General features: G+C 37.6%; 1 protein-coding gene across 3 annotated transcripts in view; it reads right to left on the bottom strand.

Moving 5' to 3' along the window:
• CDH12 (cadherin 12) overlaps nt 1–18882 on the bottom strand; it is a 573557-nt gene that overhangs the window by 57085 nt on the left and 497590 nt on the right. For all 3 annotated transcript variants that reach the window (XM_063326103.1, XM_063326104.1, XM_063326106.1), the window contains one exon: nt 13672–13839. In XM_063326103.1, the coding sequence (XP_063182173.1) occupies nt 13672–13839 (168 nt within the window). The remainder of the gene's footprint in view (nt 1–13671; nt 13840–18882) is intronic.

Raw genomic sequence — 18882 nt, 5'->3', positions numbered from 1 at the left:
AATCCCTCAGCCTTTCTTCATAAGAGAGTTGTTATAGTCCCCTAATCATCTTGGTAGCCCTTTGCTGCACCCTCTCCAGCAGTTCCCTGTCCTTCTTGAACCGGGGAGCCCAGAACTGGACACAGTACTCCAGGTGCAGCCTCATCAAGGCAGAGTAGAGGGGGAGGATGACCATGTCCCTCAGCACTACTTCTCCACGTCTCTTGAATACCTCCAGGGATGGTGACTCAGCCACTTCCCTAGGCACTGTCTTCCAATACTTGACAACTCTTTCAGTGAAGCAATTTTTCTTAATATCCAATCTAAACCTCCCCTGGTGCAACTTGAGGCCATGCCTCTTGTCCTGTTACTTGCTACTTGGGAGAAGAGACCAACAGCCACCTCACTACAGCCTCCCTTCAGGTAGCTGTAGAGAGCAATAAGGTCTCCCCTCAGCCTCCTTTTCTCCAGGATAAACAACCTCAGCTGCCCCTTCTAAGTCTTGGGCTCTAGACCTCCTTATGGCCTCATTAGATAAAGCAGAGCCATTCTTAAAAATTTCTGGTTCTCTCCTGTGGATCCCAAAGTCCACACCTAGCAAGAACTATACGTCCCCAGACTGCAGAGATCCCGGATGTCTAAGGGTCCTCAGTTCTTCAAGGGAAAATGAGTATAAGTAAAACCCCTTTTGAGTTTGATCCTGCCCAAACTTGGTGTAACGTACACAATGGAGCTTCCCCAGGGCTGGTAGCTGCTGAGCCAGGACTCTTATCAGTCCCTCAGGTGAGCTAGCAGACTGAGTTTTTGAGGCTGTCCTCTTTCTTCCTTCCCTAAAGGGAAAAATAATGTTCATCATACCGGATATAATTTTTGTATACTGAAAAATTTCAGTTTAACCATTTGCTATTTTTCCCACTGATCACCTGTTGTCAGAAAGGTTTCTAAAAATAAACCTCCCCGTTGCATGTCAGAGGTTATTATGCCACAGAGCGTAATATCCCCCTTGTTGGAGCAAGGGTTCAGAAAATGGGAAACGCCAGTTCATTTTCTCAGCTGCAGATATTCAGACGCACAGCTTCTGTCTCTGAAGAGTGCTGGCTGTAGCAAAGACAATAGAGAATATTCTGTTTAACACCAGAATGCAGAAATAATTCTAGAAGCAGTTCTTTGGAGCCACGGACACTCAGATGTGTGTGCTCTCATGCCTAGGCAAGAATAATAAGATTCTTTGAAGAATCTTTTTTCTTTTATATGGTGTCACGGTTTTACTAGGAGGGGAAGAAAATGCACATTTCTAGAATGTGCTCTTGTTTATAATTAAAGGCTTCTTCTAGATGATACAGAGTTGAACTCTGACAAGCTGAGGAGACCAAATCAAGTTTCTGAACAACTGCTTTAATCATGCCATTATTACTGTGTAGGAAGGATCCCACCATTAGTACTTTCCCACGGAAAAGCGGTGGCTAAATGGTCATCTGTGCAAAGTCTGACTTTGTCCATGCATTCATGTGTTAGACAACATGCTTCCTGCATCCATGTGGAAAACCCAGTTGCAGATGATTAGCTTCATTATGTATCATGACCAATAAAGAACTGTTCTGCTAATATTCAGTCTACCGATTGAGAAAATATTACCAAACAAAAAAAAAATCAGTAGAACCAGTCCAAAATACAACGAGAAAAATAATTTTGTTGGGATATATTCTAAAACCTTGAATCAAATGTTTTATGTAAATTATATAGTGTTATAAAGAATTAACAAGGTGCAGTATGCCTTATGGATAGAAAAAAGGATAGTTTTCAGGACAAAATGTCTTTCCTTTTTCAGAATCTCAGGCATCAAGTAATTGCCATTTATCAGGTAGGTCTGCTGGTAATATTCTGGTGATCATACCGTCACCGTGAAATAAATCAATACACTTATTCCCTCTATAAAATTTAAATTGCATGATATATGTGAAATGTTAACATGATAAAAAGTATATTGCCGAGGATGGGACACAGGTTTGCAATGCTCTGCTTAACATCTCTGCTTCTTAAATATCTTGTGGGAGCTTTTTCATATTTTCTTTATTACTCTGGCACAAAATATAATAACACAATTTTACTACAATTCATTCAGTCTTAAGAATGTGGTCAAACCATCTACTTTAGGATCTAAGCCAAGTGCTCTAAATCATCTGTACTGGAAGAATCATTTTTCTCTCCATCGACTAAGGAAATTAGGCCCCTATCTTTAGCCCTCTGAGTCACACCTAAGTTGCATACCTAAAATCACCTAAACAAAATACGCTCAACGTCTGTATTATTCAAAGGACCACCTGTGAAGCTTTGATTTTCACTTGCTCATTGGGTACATTTTACGTAAATGGTTTTTCCTAAAGTATATAATACTTCACCTTGCTGGCACAGCCCAAAGCAGAAAATTATTATTTTTAAAGATAAAAATGCAAAATCATCAAGTACAAGTGCATAATAATTTACTGTTCATTGGTTTAAGCTTTGGGTTACTGCACAAATTTTCCTTAAAATACTTGTGACTTAGTGTGTGATATAGACCAAAAAACAATGATCCAATAGGATAGCCATTGGCCTCACATTCGTAGTCTCTTATGCTTTACAGCAAGTATGATCAACTTATCAAGTGATGTTTATGTTGTCCAACTTAAGTGTCTAAAGGTGAGATCTCTATATAGATACTGCTCCTTTTGCAATGAAATCTGTAGGTAGTGAGTGCTTAATTATAAATCCTTCTCTTGAGAGCCTTGTTGATCACATTTATAAGATCAACAAATCTGCTGTGGAAGCCACCGAGAAAAAAATAATTGTCATGAATTCGAGAGAAAACATGAAAAAATTCCTCTAGAATATTTCTGTTATTTTCTTCTTATTTGTATAGCTTTCTTTATGCAGAAATCCAACTAAAAATGTATTTTAGACTCAGAGAAGACAGTCTCAAAACTGCTGGTATCTGCAGCTCCTGTTGCTGTCAGTAGGAACCTCTGGATTGTTGCAAGCTTGTTGCAAGCACTTTTCGGATATCCCATTTAATGCTTTTCCAAGGAGTGGAGTACTCCTGAAAATCTGACTATAGCTGTGGTTGTTAGGTCTTTCTCAAAATCACGAGCCTAAACTACTGTGATTATAATTAGATAATTACGTATGGTCTGTTTCACTTCATGTTGCACTGGAGCCTCTAAATTTTCAGAAAGCCAGCCCACCACGGTCAGAAGCAATGTTCTTCCGTGGACAGAAGGCCTTGGGGAAAAAGGCAGATGCTGCCAGAAATGATGGTGATGCAGCAATTTACACTGTAGTCTGTGAGTCACTTTGCAACCAATTCTCAAGGCATTGCAAGGCAACCCCATGCTGTTAAATCCGTAGCCCTAGCTACTCTTCAGTATCAGAGAGTAGGTGGAGATGCAGGGTGGGTGCTTCTAAGCCATCCCAAGGTTACCATGGATAATTTCATGCATCCAATCTAATTACTCTCCTTGTTTTGAATGAGTAATTTCTTCACCGGTCCCCACAGAAAACATATTGGGGTGGAATGAATGTCATGATTCCTGCCAAAGTTTGTTGAATTTCTATGAACTGTATTTGCTTACACCTTCTATACAGAAGGTAGCAGATGTAAAATACAATTATTAATGATAATAATATACTGTGATGATAATGATGTGTTTAAAAATAATTGACTTATAAATCTTGCTGTTAATGATCAATTACCACGTAAACCTGATGGTAGCAGGGAAATTAGTTGGATAAATGCAGACTAACAACAGAATTTTATGACCAATATATAATATTTAACTTTAACCACTATTGTGCTCATTTGCATTTCTTGGACTATTCATTATTGTGCAATCAGAGCATTACATTTTACCTAGTGACAAATTACCTATATTTTTCATTGGTTATGGAATAGTACCAAGAATTAGCTATATTTGTTTTCAAGCTCTGCTTTGCAGCTGAGGGTTCGGCCTCTCTCAGTTTAGAGCTTTAAAGAGGTTTTTGTTTCATTCAATCAGTACTCCAAGCAGTCCCCGAAGAATAGCCTTTGCTAGTTATGCACTCTTGAGAAAGTTAAAAAACAATATAAGTACAGCAGACATAAAATTTACGAAACATTTATAGTGTTTTGAGAATCTGCAGTAACTGAATATTTCTCCCTTCAGTTTGTTTATCACTTTTATTTTAATATTATGCTTCCATTGGGGTTTGTGTCATTGTTCAGTCTAAATCAAATGCTTCACTCTTCAAGATGCTTTAAGATCAAGATCACGCAACAGTGATAGCTATCAAAAAAAAGAAGTTTCTAGGGAGCTTTTACTAAGACTTTATCCACTTTGGGGGGCAAATCACCTCTTACTGGAAGTGCTTGAAGAATTCTGATGTGGAAATGAATAAGAAAAAAGTAAAAGGCGTAGGTGTAAATTGAAATCAGTATAGATGTTGAATTTTATGTTAACTCCTTTATGTCGCACACACACAAATAGTAACAGAAGCCCACTTAGCTGTCAGGTGCTGTGACCCGAGGTGGGCTGCATGGCCTGGATTACAAAGCACAGGCTCAAAAAAGCTACAACTGTACAATGAAATTTCATGTACCACCTGTACTCTGCAGCCCAGAAGCTAGCCAGTATAGAATGGCCTATTTCCATGTCATTAAATTCTTTCACCCCCACCAAAATAGGTCAGCTTCATGGCAAGTGACTGCAGAGAATAGTTCCTGATCTGTACTAATTTTCCCAAATGCCCTGAATTTGTCTGAGAAAGCTTTATTTGGTGTTGGTCAAAGCTGTGCCCAGTGACTGGGCTAAGGCTAAAGTACAGATGATTTAAATGTCCAGGAACTTTCCCTGACACTCTCATGCCCTTCTTTAAGTCTTCGAAGCAAAATAAAATGAGCCATTGTATACCTTCTTTTAGTCTATGTAAAAATGTCTACAATCGCACTGATCAAGTGGTGGTGTAGAAAAAAAAAAAGTACAGAGGCTTTTTTATGACTAGCTGTCAAACATGTAGCTAACTCTGGTGGATCAAACAGACACAGTAGTCAAGGGTCACTGAGCTGACAGTGGAGCGGCCAAACCAAGCAAGACAGAGCTGCAAAGAGCTTATCTGAAATGGTGAAAACCATGATCTCAGTACAGCAAAATGTGGAGAGACTCAGAGCTGGAAGTAAACCAACAAAGAACAATTTATTTTAGCAGTCTTATTATTGGGGAGAAAAAAAACATACTCGGGGAGGAGGAGATGGCCACACTGTAGTTATAAGATGAAAACGAGATGAAGGATAAATTTGTGTCTCTTTTAGGAGAAGGGAGACAGGAGGGCATGTTGAATGTAAGGATAGATGGGGTGAGGAGGAAAGAGGAGGCCAAAGGAGTGGAAGACAAAGATTCAGAGAGTACAGAGGTGTGAGACTTGGAAGGAACCTGGATTAAAGAGTAGTTACCTATAAGTCCTCCTCCGGTTCCTGTAAGAGTACTGTGCAAATACTGATCTGCTTATGTAACATGTATTCACGTAAATACAGCTAGTATTTATTCACGATTTAACTATTGCTTTGATGGTGTTAAAGATGTAGTTAAGTGACTCACTGGTATTGCAATCCAAAATTATAATGACCAGCATGGCTGCTGGTTTCATGATTGGCTTACAACTACATGGGCCCCTTTCCGGAGTCTTTGCATTCCTGTCTTCCATCACTCCTTGAAATGGTTGGTTAAAATACATATTCAACTCAAAAACACAGTTTTAGTTTACCCAAAACTCACAAGTAAATGGAAATCAGACTTGCTTAAGATTTTCTGACATTAAAAGACTTAAGCTTGGTTTAGAAAACCAAGCTGGTGCTTTTTTCCCTTTATGTCTTATGTCATAGGGGTTAGAATTAACAAAGACCGAGTAGACCAGGATTCAACCTTCCTTCCCTTTCTGATTCAAAGCAAGCTCTGACTCAGTCTCCCACCTAATCGTTGTCTGCAGGCTAGTCTGCAATGAATCTGACCACCTGTTCTGTGTAACTATCTCCCATTTGGTATCAAATGAGTAATTAGTCGCTGGAACTGAATTAGGGCATCTTGTCTGCCCAGACAGGCAAATTCTTCAATCAATGAGAGAAAGACTTATTTTCATTCTGAGAGACAATGGATATACAAGTGCTGTATACAAAGCATTACAACTTTTAACAGGAGCATCAACAAAAAGTCATACTTCCCCATCTAAATTGCAGTGGGTAGAATAACTCTCCAGAAAGTTGGGCACCCTGGTTAAAATACTTAATTATGCAGATAGGAGCTCTGAACCTTAATCCTTAGTAAGTTTTCTAGCAAATTGGCCAAATAGGGAGGGAATAAATCTTCCTTATTTTCTTTTTAATAAAAACATTTGCTTTCATTATTTTAATTTTTTAGGTTAGTGAACAGAATAATTTCTTAATCACACAGGCCTTTTCTGCAAATGTCTAATTTACTACTTTGTGGTATCTGTGTCGTATTCTGAAATCTTTAAAAGCAGATACGAATACATAAGGAACTTCTCTCTCATAGGCCACTTATCCAAAGCAGTACGTCAAAAGGTTTTTCTTTGTAGCTCATGTGGATCAGAAGACCTTTTGCTTGCGCTCTGTATCTGTACCCAATTCTGCAATAAAATCGGAGCAAGACTGGTTCAAAGCCACACGAATGGAATCAGCCACATTGAGTTTACCAAGTGAACAAAATTGACCTGCTTTTATAGAGTACGTTCTATGCTAAATAGTGTGTGTGCAATTTCTGTGACGCACTAAGCTTCCCAGAATATATAAATGAATAACTATGATTAGAGTTTTCAGTCCATAGTGTGTGTACACATAAGTACGTACAGACAGGCCATTCCAAGTTTAGTACTTGCTTGTCTTTTCATTCAAAATATTCCTGCAGATTTTAGTACTAGAAAGTAAACTTACTAAAATATGCTATTACCAATAAATAATCACTGAAAATAGATGCTATCTAGAGGGTAATAATACGCAAACTCTATTCCTAATATAGTAATTGTGAAACAGATAAATAGATCATTCAAGTAGTATGCAAAGGTTAGTCAACTAGGAGAAAAAAAAAAGCCTAGACCTCTGTTATAAAGGTCTTTTTTGCACTGAAATTCCTGAAATTGCATCAACGACAGATATTTTATTCTGGTTTCTGAATTGTCTGTTTTGTTGACTTCTCTAGTTAAGATTGGTGTTTCCTCTGCTGTCTCCAATGGAGGATTTAATACATTCTGTTAAATGCATTGTACTGGCCACTCTTGAAATCCGGATCCAATTAGCTGCAATATCCTACAGTATGGACAGGCTGACGATGTGCAAGGCCCCAGGAATGATCCTTCAACCTTGTCTTATTTAAGGTGTCATTACCAGAGAGATGAATAGTGGCATTTCTGTTTCCAAACATGTTAGCATTTCTGGAAATTTTCCATGCTCTTTTATGCAAACTAACTTAATTGATTTCACTGGTATGCCTCTGGAAAGACCAATGGCAACAAAAAACTGTCCCTTGTGATGTCTAGAGGTTGCTCTATAGGGATCCTAACATTTTAAATGTGGTTGCAAAACAGCCCTGAGATAATGGTTTCTGACCATCAGAGAGATGCCTTTTTGAAAAGCCAAGATGTGCACAAGTAGATAAAATTCAAGTATTGGGTCCAAATCTTAATTAATTTTTCTCCTGTTAAAAGCAGTTTTCAATCATTCCCCTACAATATTGACTTCTCCTGTGAGCTGGAAATGAGACGATTAAACATAGCTTTAGCCAAACAGTTCTTTTGAATAAGAAAAAGTAAATTAAGGGGGCGTCACCTTTAAATTGCACACCTTAAAAATATACCGAACTTATTGCTGACTTCATAAAGAACTTGAGAATTGTCTTTTATTTGTTAACTTCAGAATAAAAACTGTAGAAATTTTAAAATTCAACTGCATTTCTTCTATCTCAGGGCCTTATCCTCTAAAGTGTATTTATGTCTTATTAAAATAAAAAGACATACTATTCCTTTGAGTAAAATGAGTGACGTGTGCTTTTATTGCTCAGTCATTCTGAGTGACTCTTCAGTGAACAAAAGAAAGAGACAGGAAAACTGAAGCACAATAACCTTACAAAATATGAATCAACCACTTCACTTAATTGGTTTGATTCCATAAAGTATAGTTTTGTCATTTAAATATTGAAGTAAATATAACCCATCCATCCTTTCTTGAAGCTTATTTTAAGAGTTGGAAACAAGCCACAGTTGTCCTTGCAGCTAGCTCAGACTGGTCTAATACTTGATGCATTAAGGGTTAGCCCATTAGCTTCTAGGAAGTTTGTACTGACCTGTCTTTTTACTTAACCAGCTATCGTGTATGTAAGTAGCTGAGAGAGAAAGGCCATCAGCTCCCTTCTGGACCAGGATGCAGATAAACGGCTTTTAACCATTCTTCTCTGTTCAAAGGCAATGTTGTGTTATACCAGATTTTCACTTAATTGCTTGAACATCATTGCTATGATAGGAAAAGTACTTTCCCTTTCAGTCTTTGCCGTATTTTTTCTGGTTTTGGCAAGAATCAAACTTTGGTAGGAAACATTTATTTTAATATTTACAAAAAGTTCTATCTTTAATAATGAAACATGCACAGTAATGCAGAAAGTCAGTGTACTAATGAAGAGTCTGGCAAGACATATATAAAACACTTTTAGAAATGAATTTCTACTAATAAAATCATTCAGATTCATTTTTCCTTCTAGTTATAAAGAAAATATCAGTTTTCTGAAGTGTTTCATTTTCCGGAAATGTGGGCCAATAGATACCTGCAGGTCAAACAACTCCGACAGAAATATATAATGTTTAGAGGTTTCCCCTTTGTTACACTCCTCATTACTGTGAGACATGCAAGGTGGGAGTTCCCCACTGAATATGTTCAAAAGCACAGGTTCTAAATAAAAAATTCCATGTTCAGCAGGATAGTCTGTGGTTTTTCATCACTGGATGCCAATATCCCATCTGAACCTGCCTGTCTCCTTAAAGGACCCTCGATGAGATGAAGGTGTTCCATGATACGTTTTTTTTGGCAAGCTTGTAATGTATTATTTATCAATGTAGCTTCTTCCAAGTATTAATAATGTATGTCCTCCCACTTCTACTGTGAAATCTCGGTTGGTTTTTTTTCTTTCCGCTTAACTGAGTTCAGAAAATAAATTTAAACTTTATTATGTGATAATTAATATCTTCTTATTGATAAGGTAATCTATAGCATGGCATCATTGATATGAGCCCTTTGGGAAACTGTGGTCCTGATTATGTAGTGCAAAAACATTCACCCCGCTGCAGTTAGCGTTAAAGGATCTTCAGTCCCTTTTTTCATTCTGCACTTGGACTTCCTGGCTTTGCTGACCAATGATGAGTAATGTGACGCTGCAAGTCTCCAATCCTAGCAACAGTGAGGGCTCTTTAGGTCTCACCAGGCCTGAACTTGGCACCCACCTGTACCTGATTTTAAAGGCTTATTTTTCACGTAAACTAAAATGCTGCACAAGCATCCTTTCAGCTATGGTAATCAAGCAAATGACAAACTCCAGTTCCTGGCAGGTAGCTACTCTGAATCATGGCAATGTTTTTCAAAGACTAAAACCGAAAAAAACAGTTACTATATTAAAAATGAAATTCATACTCATTTTTTTTCTATCAATTATTTTTGTTTAGCTGTCATTAGTCTTGTGTCTCTGTGAATTTCAGGCACACTAGACATAATCTCACATACTGCTTAACCAAATGGGACTGGCTAAGGGAATCCCCATTGATCAGGATTTTTGCTTTTGCTGTTTTGATTAAGCAGAAGTCCTTAGTTTACAAGAATATAAATATGTTGCTTGGAACACAACCCAAAAAGTAGAATGTTTCAGGTAACTGTCTGCCTTGATCAAGCTTGTTCCAATACACTGGAGTCCCTATGCTGACACTTCAGCTTGTAAACCATGCTAAATGTTTATTATTTTCAATATCAACACAAACCTCCAATATTATTCTCTCTGTTTTGTTGAGAGTCACTGCTATAATTTGGCTTCTGTGATATTTGATATCATAGAAAGAAATGGTTTTCAACCCTATTAGCATGCAAAGCAGAGGACAAGCTTGATCTCTTGTGATTTTTTTTTTTTGCTTCTTCATAGCAACAATTGGGCAAAGACGTGATAACTACAGCGCATGCATTAAATGAGATCTCAAGGCTATCTCCCTAAAAGAGGATGATATATTCCATGATTTATCTGTGTCATGAAAACTGTCTGACATTACATAAAACTTGTGTATTCTTGCAACACCATAGTAGATGAAGCTATATAATAAAATAGAAAATTACTTAGGCCCCTAACAGCAAAGACAGTAAAATATGCAACCGAAAATCAGACGTAGGAAAGAGCATTGGGCCCAAGGAACTTGCCAAAGCTCTGAGTTTTTCAGTTTCTGGGTGTTTATGTTATTTCCTCTTGCACCTGCGGTACTCTTCCAGCAGCAGGGGTTCCAGCTGAAAGGAAGGAGCAGACTGGGGTGGTGGGTGGTTTAACAAGCATTGAGCACAAGGACAGTGAGAATGTTGGTTCAAAGAAACTCTCCGGGATGATTTGCTTGTTGACTAGATTTGCAGCATCTGACAAGCGTTTTGAAAGGATGTTGGGAAACACAAGGAGGCATCAGTGGGTGTAGTACATGTGAGCTCTGACAAACTAAGGTAAGACTGGACAGAGGTGTTGGGGGTGAAATTTAGGCTGGCCAGCGAAAGCTGAAGTTAAGGACACTCATAGTAGCGCAGTCTGAAATTGTCACACTATGTACAATCAGGGAGAGAAAGATGGAAAGGCAAAGCTTTGAATGCCTGGCTGAGAAAAACGTGTAAGGAGAAGGCATTCACGTTATTGGAAAGTAGGAGCACTTGCTAAAGAATGGGTGCCCCCAGAGAAGCTGCAAAATTCATTTTGGCCATCAGAAAAACAGGCTTCAGGAAGTTTAAAAACCTTCCTATGACCATCGTGATTCTAGCAGAAAAGTTCAGGAAAATTTGCAGGTGTTGGAAAGTACACAATTTTAAAAAAGGCAAAAATACACACTTCCGATAAAGGCTGCAGTCACCAGAATCCAGCATTCTTCACTGAAGAATGCTACAAAAGGTGATGGTAATCCAGTAGGAAATGCAGAAACGGTAGATCACATAGAATCAAACTAGGGTGAAGTAAAGAGGAGAAAGAAAGCCACAATATAAAGTCAAGGCTTAAAATGGGAACTAGTATGGGTAGCTTTAAATGCCTAACGGTAAACAAGAATATCAGCATAATAGGCATGTTCGAAATCTGTGGGAAAGAAGATCAGGCAGGCAGCAGAGTACCAAGGAGCAAAACACACAGGAAAGGCAAAGTAGACCTTATCAGTGGAGGAATAACGATGGCTGTTAAAGGAAGCCCTAAGTCAAATAAGACTTAAAGAAGAGAACAGTATTAACGCTAGCCAGTCAGGAAAAGTTCTTTAGTTCTAAATTTTACAGCAACGGTAATGAGCTTAAGAGTGGAAATAAATAAAACTGAAGAATATCACTATAAAAAATCTGAATGGAATGGCTGAGACAGTTAAATTCCGCTGGGTGGTGTGGATGCTATCTAGGGACACCATTTTGAAGACCCACAGCAAATGCACTGTGCCCATTAAAAAGCAAGTCAGTAAGGGTAAATAACATGGCTAATAAAAGCAAGAACACATCTTTCAAAAAAAATGAAGTTGTGTCTCAAGGAGGACAATAGAAAGAACCATAAAATCTGCTTTATCTATAAAACCACAATAAAGAAGACAAAAACCGAGTTTGAATAAATCTCTGGCAAACAAGCTAATAACAGTTGTCTTTTAAAGACACCTGGAGGCAAAAGCCTGAAAGGAACTGTGTAAAGCCAACCCAAAATTGAGATATAGAAGAAATGATCAGAGAAGATCACAAATGAAAAACTTAACGCATTTTTTTCTTCCTGTTCAGTGTAGAATAGCTGGGGAATTTTTCTATCCTGGAGCCTGTCTTTATGGGGGACCCATGAGAGAGTTAAATTAGCTATAGAAGCAGTTGTGGAACGAACAGACACAACTGTAACAAATTATTGGGATTAGCTGTTACACGTCCAAGAGCCTGAAGGATGAAATACGTGAACTATTATGATGTGTAATATTTTGCTTCAAACCACTGTGGCACATGAAGGCTTGGAGGTGCTAATCTAACATTGATGGTTTTTTCCCCCAAGATTTCCAGGGAGTTCAAGGGAGCTAAGGATGGATATGACTGACATGCACAGGGCAAACAACAGGACTGGGATTAATGGACTCATGGAGAATATCCCATACTGGGAAAAAAACCCCACAAAGTCAACACAGCTTTTCTAAATAAAGGTCATATTTTGCAATGCTTTCTGAATTCTTTACAGAGGTCAACATGGAGGTAGATATGTAGGGATGAGTTCAAAACAAATGAGGGAAGCTGTTAATATATGATTAATCTGTGCACCTCACTAACATAGGATGTTGTGGACTCCGAAATTTTACATAAGTTTCAAAGCAACAGGGCAACTTGCTGTAAGGAAAAGCCATTGAGGGCTGTTAAATACAAAGACACCATCTGGGCTAAAAATGGTTAGAAACTGAGGAAATGTCAGTTTAGATGTTAGTATAAGAGACAGAAGGCAGGGACAGATGGATCTTTGTCTTAACATGGTCATTCTTACATGCCTGCAGAAATGCAGTATCTTTACATACTGAGGAAAAGAAGTAAAAGAATTTTTACATGGGAGAGAACTGTGAGGTTTCCGGTATGGTTTGGTATCTAAGGAACATTTATAATACATAAAGTGGGATTACAATTCATGTGCAAGAAAAGAGATACAAAGTAAAAAGCTGCCATGATCTTACTGCAAATTCACACAAATGTTCTAATATGAATTTGCCTTATTAATAACTTTTAGGAGCTAATTGTTTTGGCATAGTTATCAAGGTTTATGCTTGATTAGCGTCTGCATTTCCAAAGTACGGAATATATAGAAAACTTTAGTAAATTTAAAGAAAGCAGCAAGTGACAATCCTGCTAATCATGCACAGATTATGAAAATCTGAATTAGCATAGTTCTGAAAAACCTCATTTAAACTAATTGATATGAAATGTTATAAATTGTCAGTGGATGATCACTATTTTGAGGTTGTAAGTGTTTTCAAGGACAGAGATAATCTTCTGAGCCAAGACGTGTAAAAAATCTGTTCCTGATTATCCTAACAACGACGCTTAGTGTGAGACAGTTCTGTCTTTGGTACCTGCAAGTCTCAGGCTATAACCTTTTGTCATTTGAAGGGGATCATCCAGTCTTCCTTGACAAAATAGTATTTCCCAAATGATTTTTAAAGTGTAAACGAAATGAACACTGAGGCTCAGACTGGTCCTCTGGAATGATGATAAAAGTCCTCTTAAACATTCAAAACTCATACTTTCAAATTGAGCTTTATATTATTTTAAAAAACAACAGCATATTCTAATTTTTTTTCATCATATACTGATCTTCTCCTTGGATCTCAATTCCTTATATAAAAGATTTTCTACGTTAATACTTTCAGTCATGCTTATTTGAAAAATAGTGCATTTGGAATACAACATACTCTTAGGAAATCTGGGTGGGTTGTCATTGACATCCGTGAGAGTAATGTTTACAGTGGTGGTACCAGCTAGTCCTCCCAGCTGTCCTCCCATGTCCTTGGCTTGGATTAGAACTTGATATTGTTCTTTCACTTCTCTATCCATATTTGGCAAAGCTGTTCTTATTACACCTACGAGAAGAAATGGGAAAGAGAAAGAACAAGTAAACAAAGGGCTGTGATTGTCTACTACTACATTTTAATACTGGATCCCTTGGACCAGAAATGGAACTCTTCCTAAAGGGTTGATAAAAGAGTTCACACAGAAACATGCAAATCACTCAGGCTTTTCAAAAGTGTGCTCGTCAGCTATTCAACCATTCAAAATGCCTGCTGTGTCTTTTCAATGAGGACATGAACGGCTGAAAGAGAATGTTGCATTTTCACTAGGGATGTGAATGGCGTGAGCGTATGTTTGCAACATCGGGACCAAAGAATGCTGCCATTGTGCAGAGTAGGGCACTGTAGGAAGAGGCGGCAATGCATTTCAGAGACTGCATCTTCAGTTGTTTCCAGCCAGCCACTTGCCATCGCTGTTAAGCTATAGTAGGCCAAGACAATATTCCTTCTGTACAAAAGGAGGTCTTTATTAGAAGATTCTCCTTTGCTTGAGAAAATTTTCTTGATATAGCACATAGATGCAGTGAAAACTTTAGGAGTTTCCTTAAAGAAATGTAATTAAAATATCATGGTAAGACATTGCCCAAATGACTCTTAATCTTCAGTTATTTTGGATAACTGATATCTAAATAGGTATGCCATAATCTCCCTTTTGATATGTTAAGAATGTATATGATAAAAGGAGGACTTGTAGAGAGAGAGAAGTACTATTGATCAGCTAGTACTACTAGCTGATGAGGTTGTAAAAAGCAATAAGGCTTAGAGCACCCAATCCTTTCTCTTGAGACCAAATTTACAGGAGAAAATGCATTCCTTTGTCAAAATTTTACAAGTAAATATTACATTTCAAAATGCTATACATTCAGCAGTATTTTTCAGAAAATGGTTAGATGCAGATTGGTGCAGATAGCATGCACAATTGAAAAATAAACCAATTGGAAACATGCTTCTCCTCTAAGTTATTATTGGTTTAGAAAATATTTTCTAGTGTTAAACCATTTGGGTTTTAAAGCAGTCTTTTTCCCCTGGTGTTATAATGGGTCTGCAATGATAAGAAACAAGCTTTAAGGGTCATTCTTATCTTTATAGCAACTAACCACTGCTGTGTTAACAAGAATGGGAACCGTTAGCTTATAGTACTCGTTCAGAGTCTAGAAATAACTTTGACCTAAATCTTCTATTTCTGGAACCTATTAAAAATTCCAGTTGAATTGAATTGTATAACAATTTCCTTTCTCTCCGCTTGTAACACTGGTGATGATAATGACAACATTAATAATAACTACTATTTTCTACCTCAGCATGGCATATACTGTGTTGCATAGATCTGGAATGTGACTAGCAAATACTTAAGAACACTTAGATACTGCAACACTATCCTTTTGAGCTTTTGGAAACAATCAGTGTTGTTCAATGTTTTGTTCATTCCAGACAGAAATCTTGAATTGTAAAACTGTAAAAATTTGTTCATATTCATGTGATAGTCATGAAAAAATCTTTTTGTAAATAGGATGAACGTGACTAGGTTTCCTCTTAAATTTCTTAATCCGTATTTTTGCTTTGTGGAGACCAAATGTTCTACAGTATTTTACAACATCCTTGGTATGCTCATTCTAAAGAGAAAAGAGCTATGAGAATTAAAGACTTCCTTTTTTAGACTAGCAAAACCAAATAACATCAAGTAGGAAAAACTGGAAATGAGCAGATAGTAGGTTGTGAGCAGGAGATGCAGTTCATCTGATTCTTGTACATGTTTTAGGTACAACTGAGTGGCTTTCTCAGTTAGAAATATTCCAGATGGTCTTCAGAAAATGAAGAATGGGCTATCACTCTGGTAGTAAAGTTCCCAATCATCCACTGTTTATTCCTATCTGGATGTATAAGGACATTCTATATATTTTTCTGTAAAAAACTTTTGGCTCCAGCGAAAAAAATCAATGGGAATGATTTTCATGTCTAGCAGTTCATAGGCAATTTTCCCTTTTTTACCTACAATATTTCAAAAACATAGAAAAAAACCTGAAAAGTACTATTTCTACCAACATCATCAGTTCATATGGACAGGACAAAGGTAATTTAAAGTAAAATAGAAGAATAAAATGGAAGTAAAAATCCATGGGAAAGGATGGACTACAAATTTTGGTATTGCAGCTTCAGCTTCAGAAGGAATATCTGAACTTTAAATCAAAGGCTTATTATAATGTAGAGGCCTTACATGCATGTAATGGTGTTCTGAGTGTTTTTAAATCCTTCTACCTTAAGATCTTACAACCAAGATTGTTCAGCTCCAGAACTGAATAACTTTGATTTTTTTTTTCTTTGCAAATGTCATCAATACCAAATGTGCAAAAAAGTATGGTCTCAATGAGGCTGCTGAAAATTGAAAATAATATACATGGGACCTGGACCAGAAGATATACTCTATAACATTATTGAGCCATAATTCAACAGGAGATGATCCACTTATGTGTAAGAGAAAGTCCAGGTTCCATGACAAACCTCTTGAATAAATATTAAAATCAATACTTACTGACACCAATTTGGACCTCGAGAATATAACTGAGGTCAGAATATGGACTAGAATACTGAGTCTAAGAAAAAACTGAAGACATCTAGCCATGAATATCGACCTCATAAACACATCAGAAAATTGGTTAGAAATAAGTTTGTCAAAAGGACATTTTAGTAACAGAACAGAACATACAGAGGAAAGATAAGGGAGGTTATCTGTCTGAGCAAAGTGCTCTGTGTTAAAGAAAACTCACATTAAAATCAGAAGACCAATTTCACAGCATCAAAAAGTAACCCCCACATATAAGATCTGAGGCCTGAAAATGTGCCGGTTCAACAGCTGCTCTCCATCAGGGACTGTAATGCATTTAACCTTCCTGCAAGAGCAATAAAAGCTAACTCTCCCATTTCCACACAGTTTGCTTACCTCCAGCAAAGCACTGCAAAAAATTAGGCGGTCAGTAAAGAAGAGGAGTAAAGAGGCAGCTGTGACATTCAGACCCATAGAGGTTCAAAACTATGTAGTGTACTAGGTTCATATCAGAGTAAATGTTTATCACCTGGCAGGAATGATTTGAGAAAGGAATATGTGTAAAGTCATGTGCATGCCAAACACAATCCTTATTTCACATATAAAGTTATGGTCAGTGGTTTCGCCATTATCGTTTTGCGATGAGATCTTGAGGTAGTAACAGAAATTTCCACAAACATATCACCTTTTGTGTGACAGAAGCTAAAAATTAAACAGAATGTTTGGAACTGTTTGGAAAAGAATAAAGAACAAAGGTGTTACGATCAAACCATTTTATACATCCATATGAGCTGCCTTCTTGAATACTGTGTGCACTTTCTCATCCCAATACGGAGGAGAAGGATAATCGGTGTTACAGAACAGCTTCTGTTTAAAGAAGTTTTTAATCTAGAAAAGAGGCAATTGGGAGAGAATATGGGTCTATAAGGTCATAGGGAACTAATAAATAGGAATTAGCTGTTCACCATCTTGTGCTATGTAATTGTGAGGTATGAAAGAAGTTAAGATCTGTTGTGTTTCAAAGAAGCAAGAGGAGCTGGTTCTTCACCCAAAAAACCCTTTTACTGTGGCATTTCTAGTCACTGGGTGTGCAGATACTGTGCTCCTGGACATCAACTCTACTGGGAAGTGGACAAGGTATGGAGGAGAAATCCTTCTAGAGTTTTTGTTATATGGACACTGCCGATCACCCAGGAACTCCATAAGAACAAGTTGTTGAAAACTAGCAGACTATTCAGGGACTGCATCACTAAACACTTCCTCTTTTGTCCTTTGCTAGAGCTGAGTAGGCCATCACTTTTGGAAACATGAGACAGGGCAGCACGGACTTTTGGTCTGACATAGTATGGATGTTAAGTTCTTTAAATAACTACAAGGGAATGTCTCAAATTTGACACTAGAATGCAAGAGACAGCGAAAAAGCCAACAACAGCAACCCAGTAAATGCACATCCATCTACCAGCAGTTCTGAGTTTATCTGTCATTTTCTACTCAAATGGCTTTCTTCTTCTTTCCTGTCAAAAACACTCAAGGCAAGTGTCTGGCAGTAAAACTCCGCATTGAAAAAATTCTGTATCATCTCCTCAGTTATAAAATAAACAATTGGAAATGCCAGATCTGTAGTGCTGCCCAAGACTTCTGGATTTTAGAGCAAATCATTAAGCAGCATCTTGTGCATTATTATTCACATACTGTTTATCTCTACAGTCATTGTTAGACCCACAGGTAACACTCATATTGTGATCTTTCTAATGGAAGTCGGGTTACAGCACATTATTATTGCTTGTAGAAGCACGAATCTATATGCTTTTTTTCTGGTATAGGATTTTAAGTTATGCCGGGAGAGCTGTTTCACGAAATCTTCCTTTGCAGACGTGTCCATTCTTTTACCACCAAGGTCCATCTGACTAACTCATTAAAGATATTAATAGACAGATGTGTAAACACTGGGTTTGTATGATGTTCCAGGGCTAGCAGGGTGCAGGCCATCACCTGTGGTCCACTCACTACTCATTACTGAGTAATAGGTGAGAGCATATGATACAGCAACTCAAAGTGCCACGGGAAAAATACCTCTTCAAGTACTAATAACTATTTTTTTTTCTTGTCAAACTTGTACTAGAACTCTAATTGTGGCTTCAGTAAATGTTTTTCTCGCCATTGAATTCCTACTCGTTCTTTACAAGACTGAAATAAAGAAATACGTATAAAGGTAAGTACTTTTTTTTCCCACAGACACTTGAAGAAGTCCCATTTTAGTTTGAAAAGTAAAGTTGCTCCCTGCGAATTGCAAGACTATCTGCTAAATAGAGCACGTGACAAAGGAATGCGCCCATTGGAGATAGTGCACTAACAGCCTTATGAGGTTCTCACCGCCAAACTACTGATCATCAGGGATAAAGGCTCTTTAACACACAGTCTGACATCATGTACAGCTTCACTGGAAGGAGAAACTATTTGCTGAAAGGAACATATGGACAACTATCCCTGTAACACATTCAGGATGACACAAT

This window comes from Chroicocephalus ridibundus, chromosome 2 (genome assembly GCF_963924245.1).
Source record: "Chroicocephalus ridibundus chromosome 2, bChrRid1.1, whole genome shotgun sequence".
NCBI classification, from domain to species: domain Eukaryota; kingdom Metazoa; phylum Chordata; class Aves; order Charadriiformes; family Laridae; genus Chroicocephalus; species Chroicocephalus ridibundus.
The sequence above is the reverse complement of the archived record's forward strand: the minus strand, read 5'-3'. Positions and strand labels throughout refer to the sequence as shown.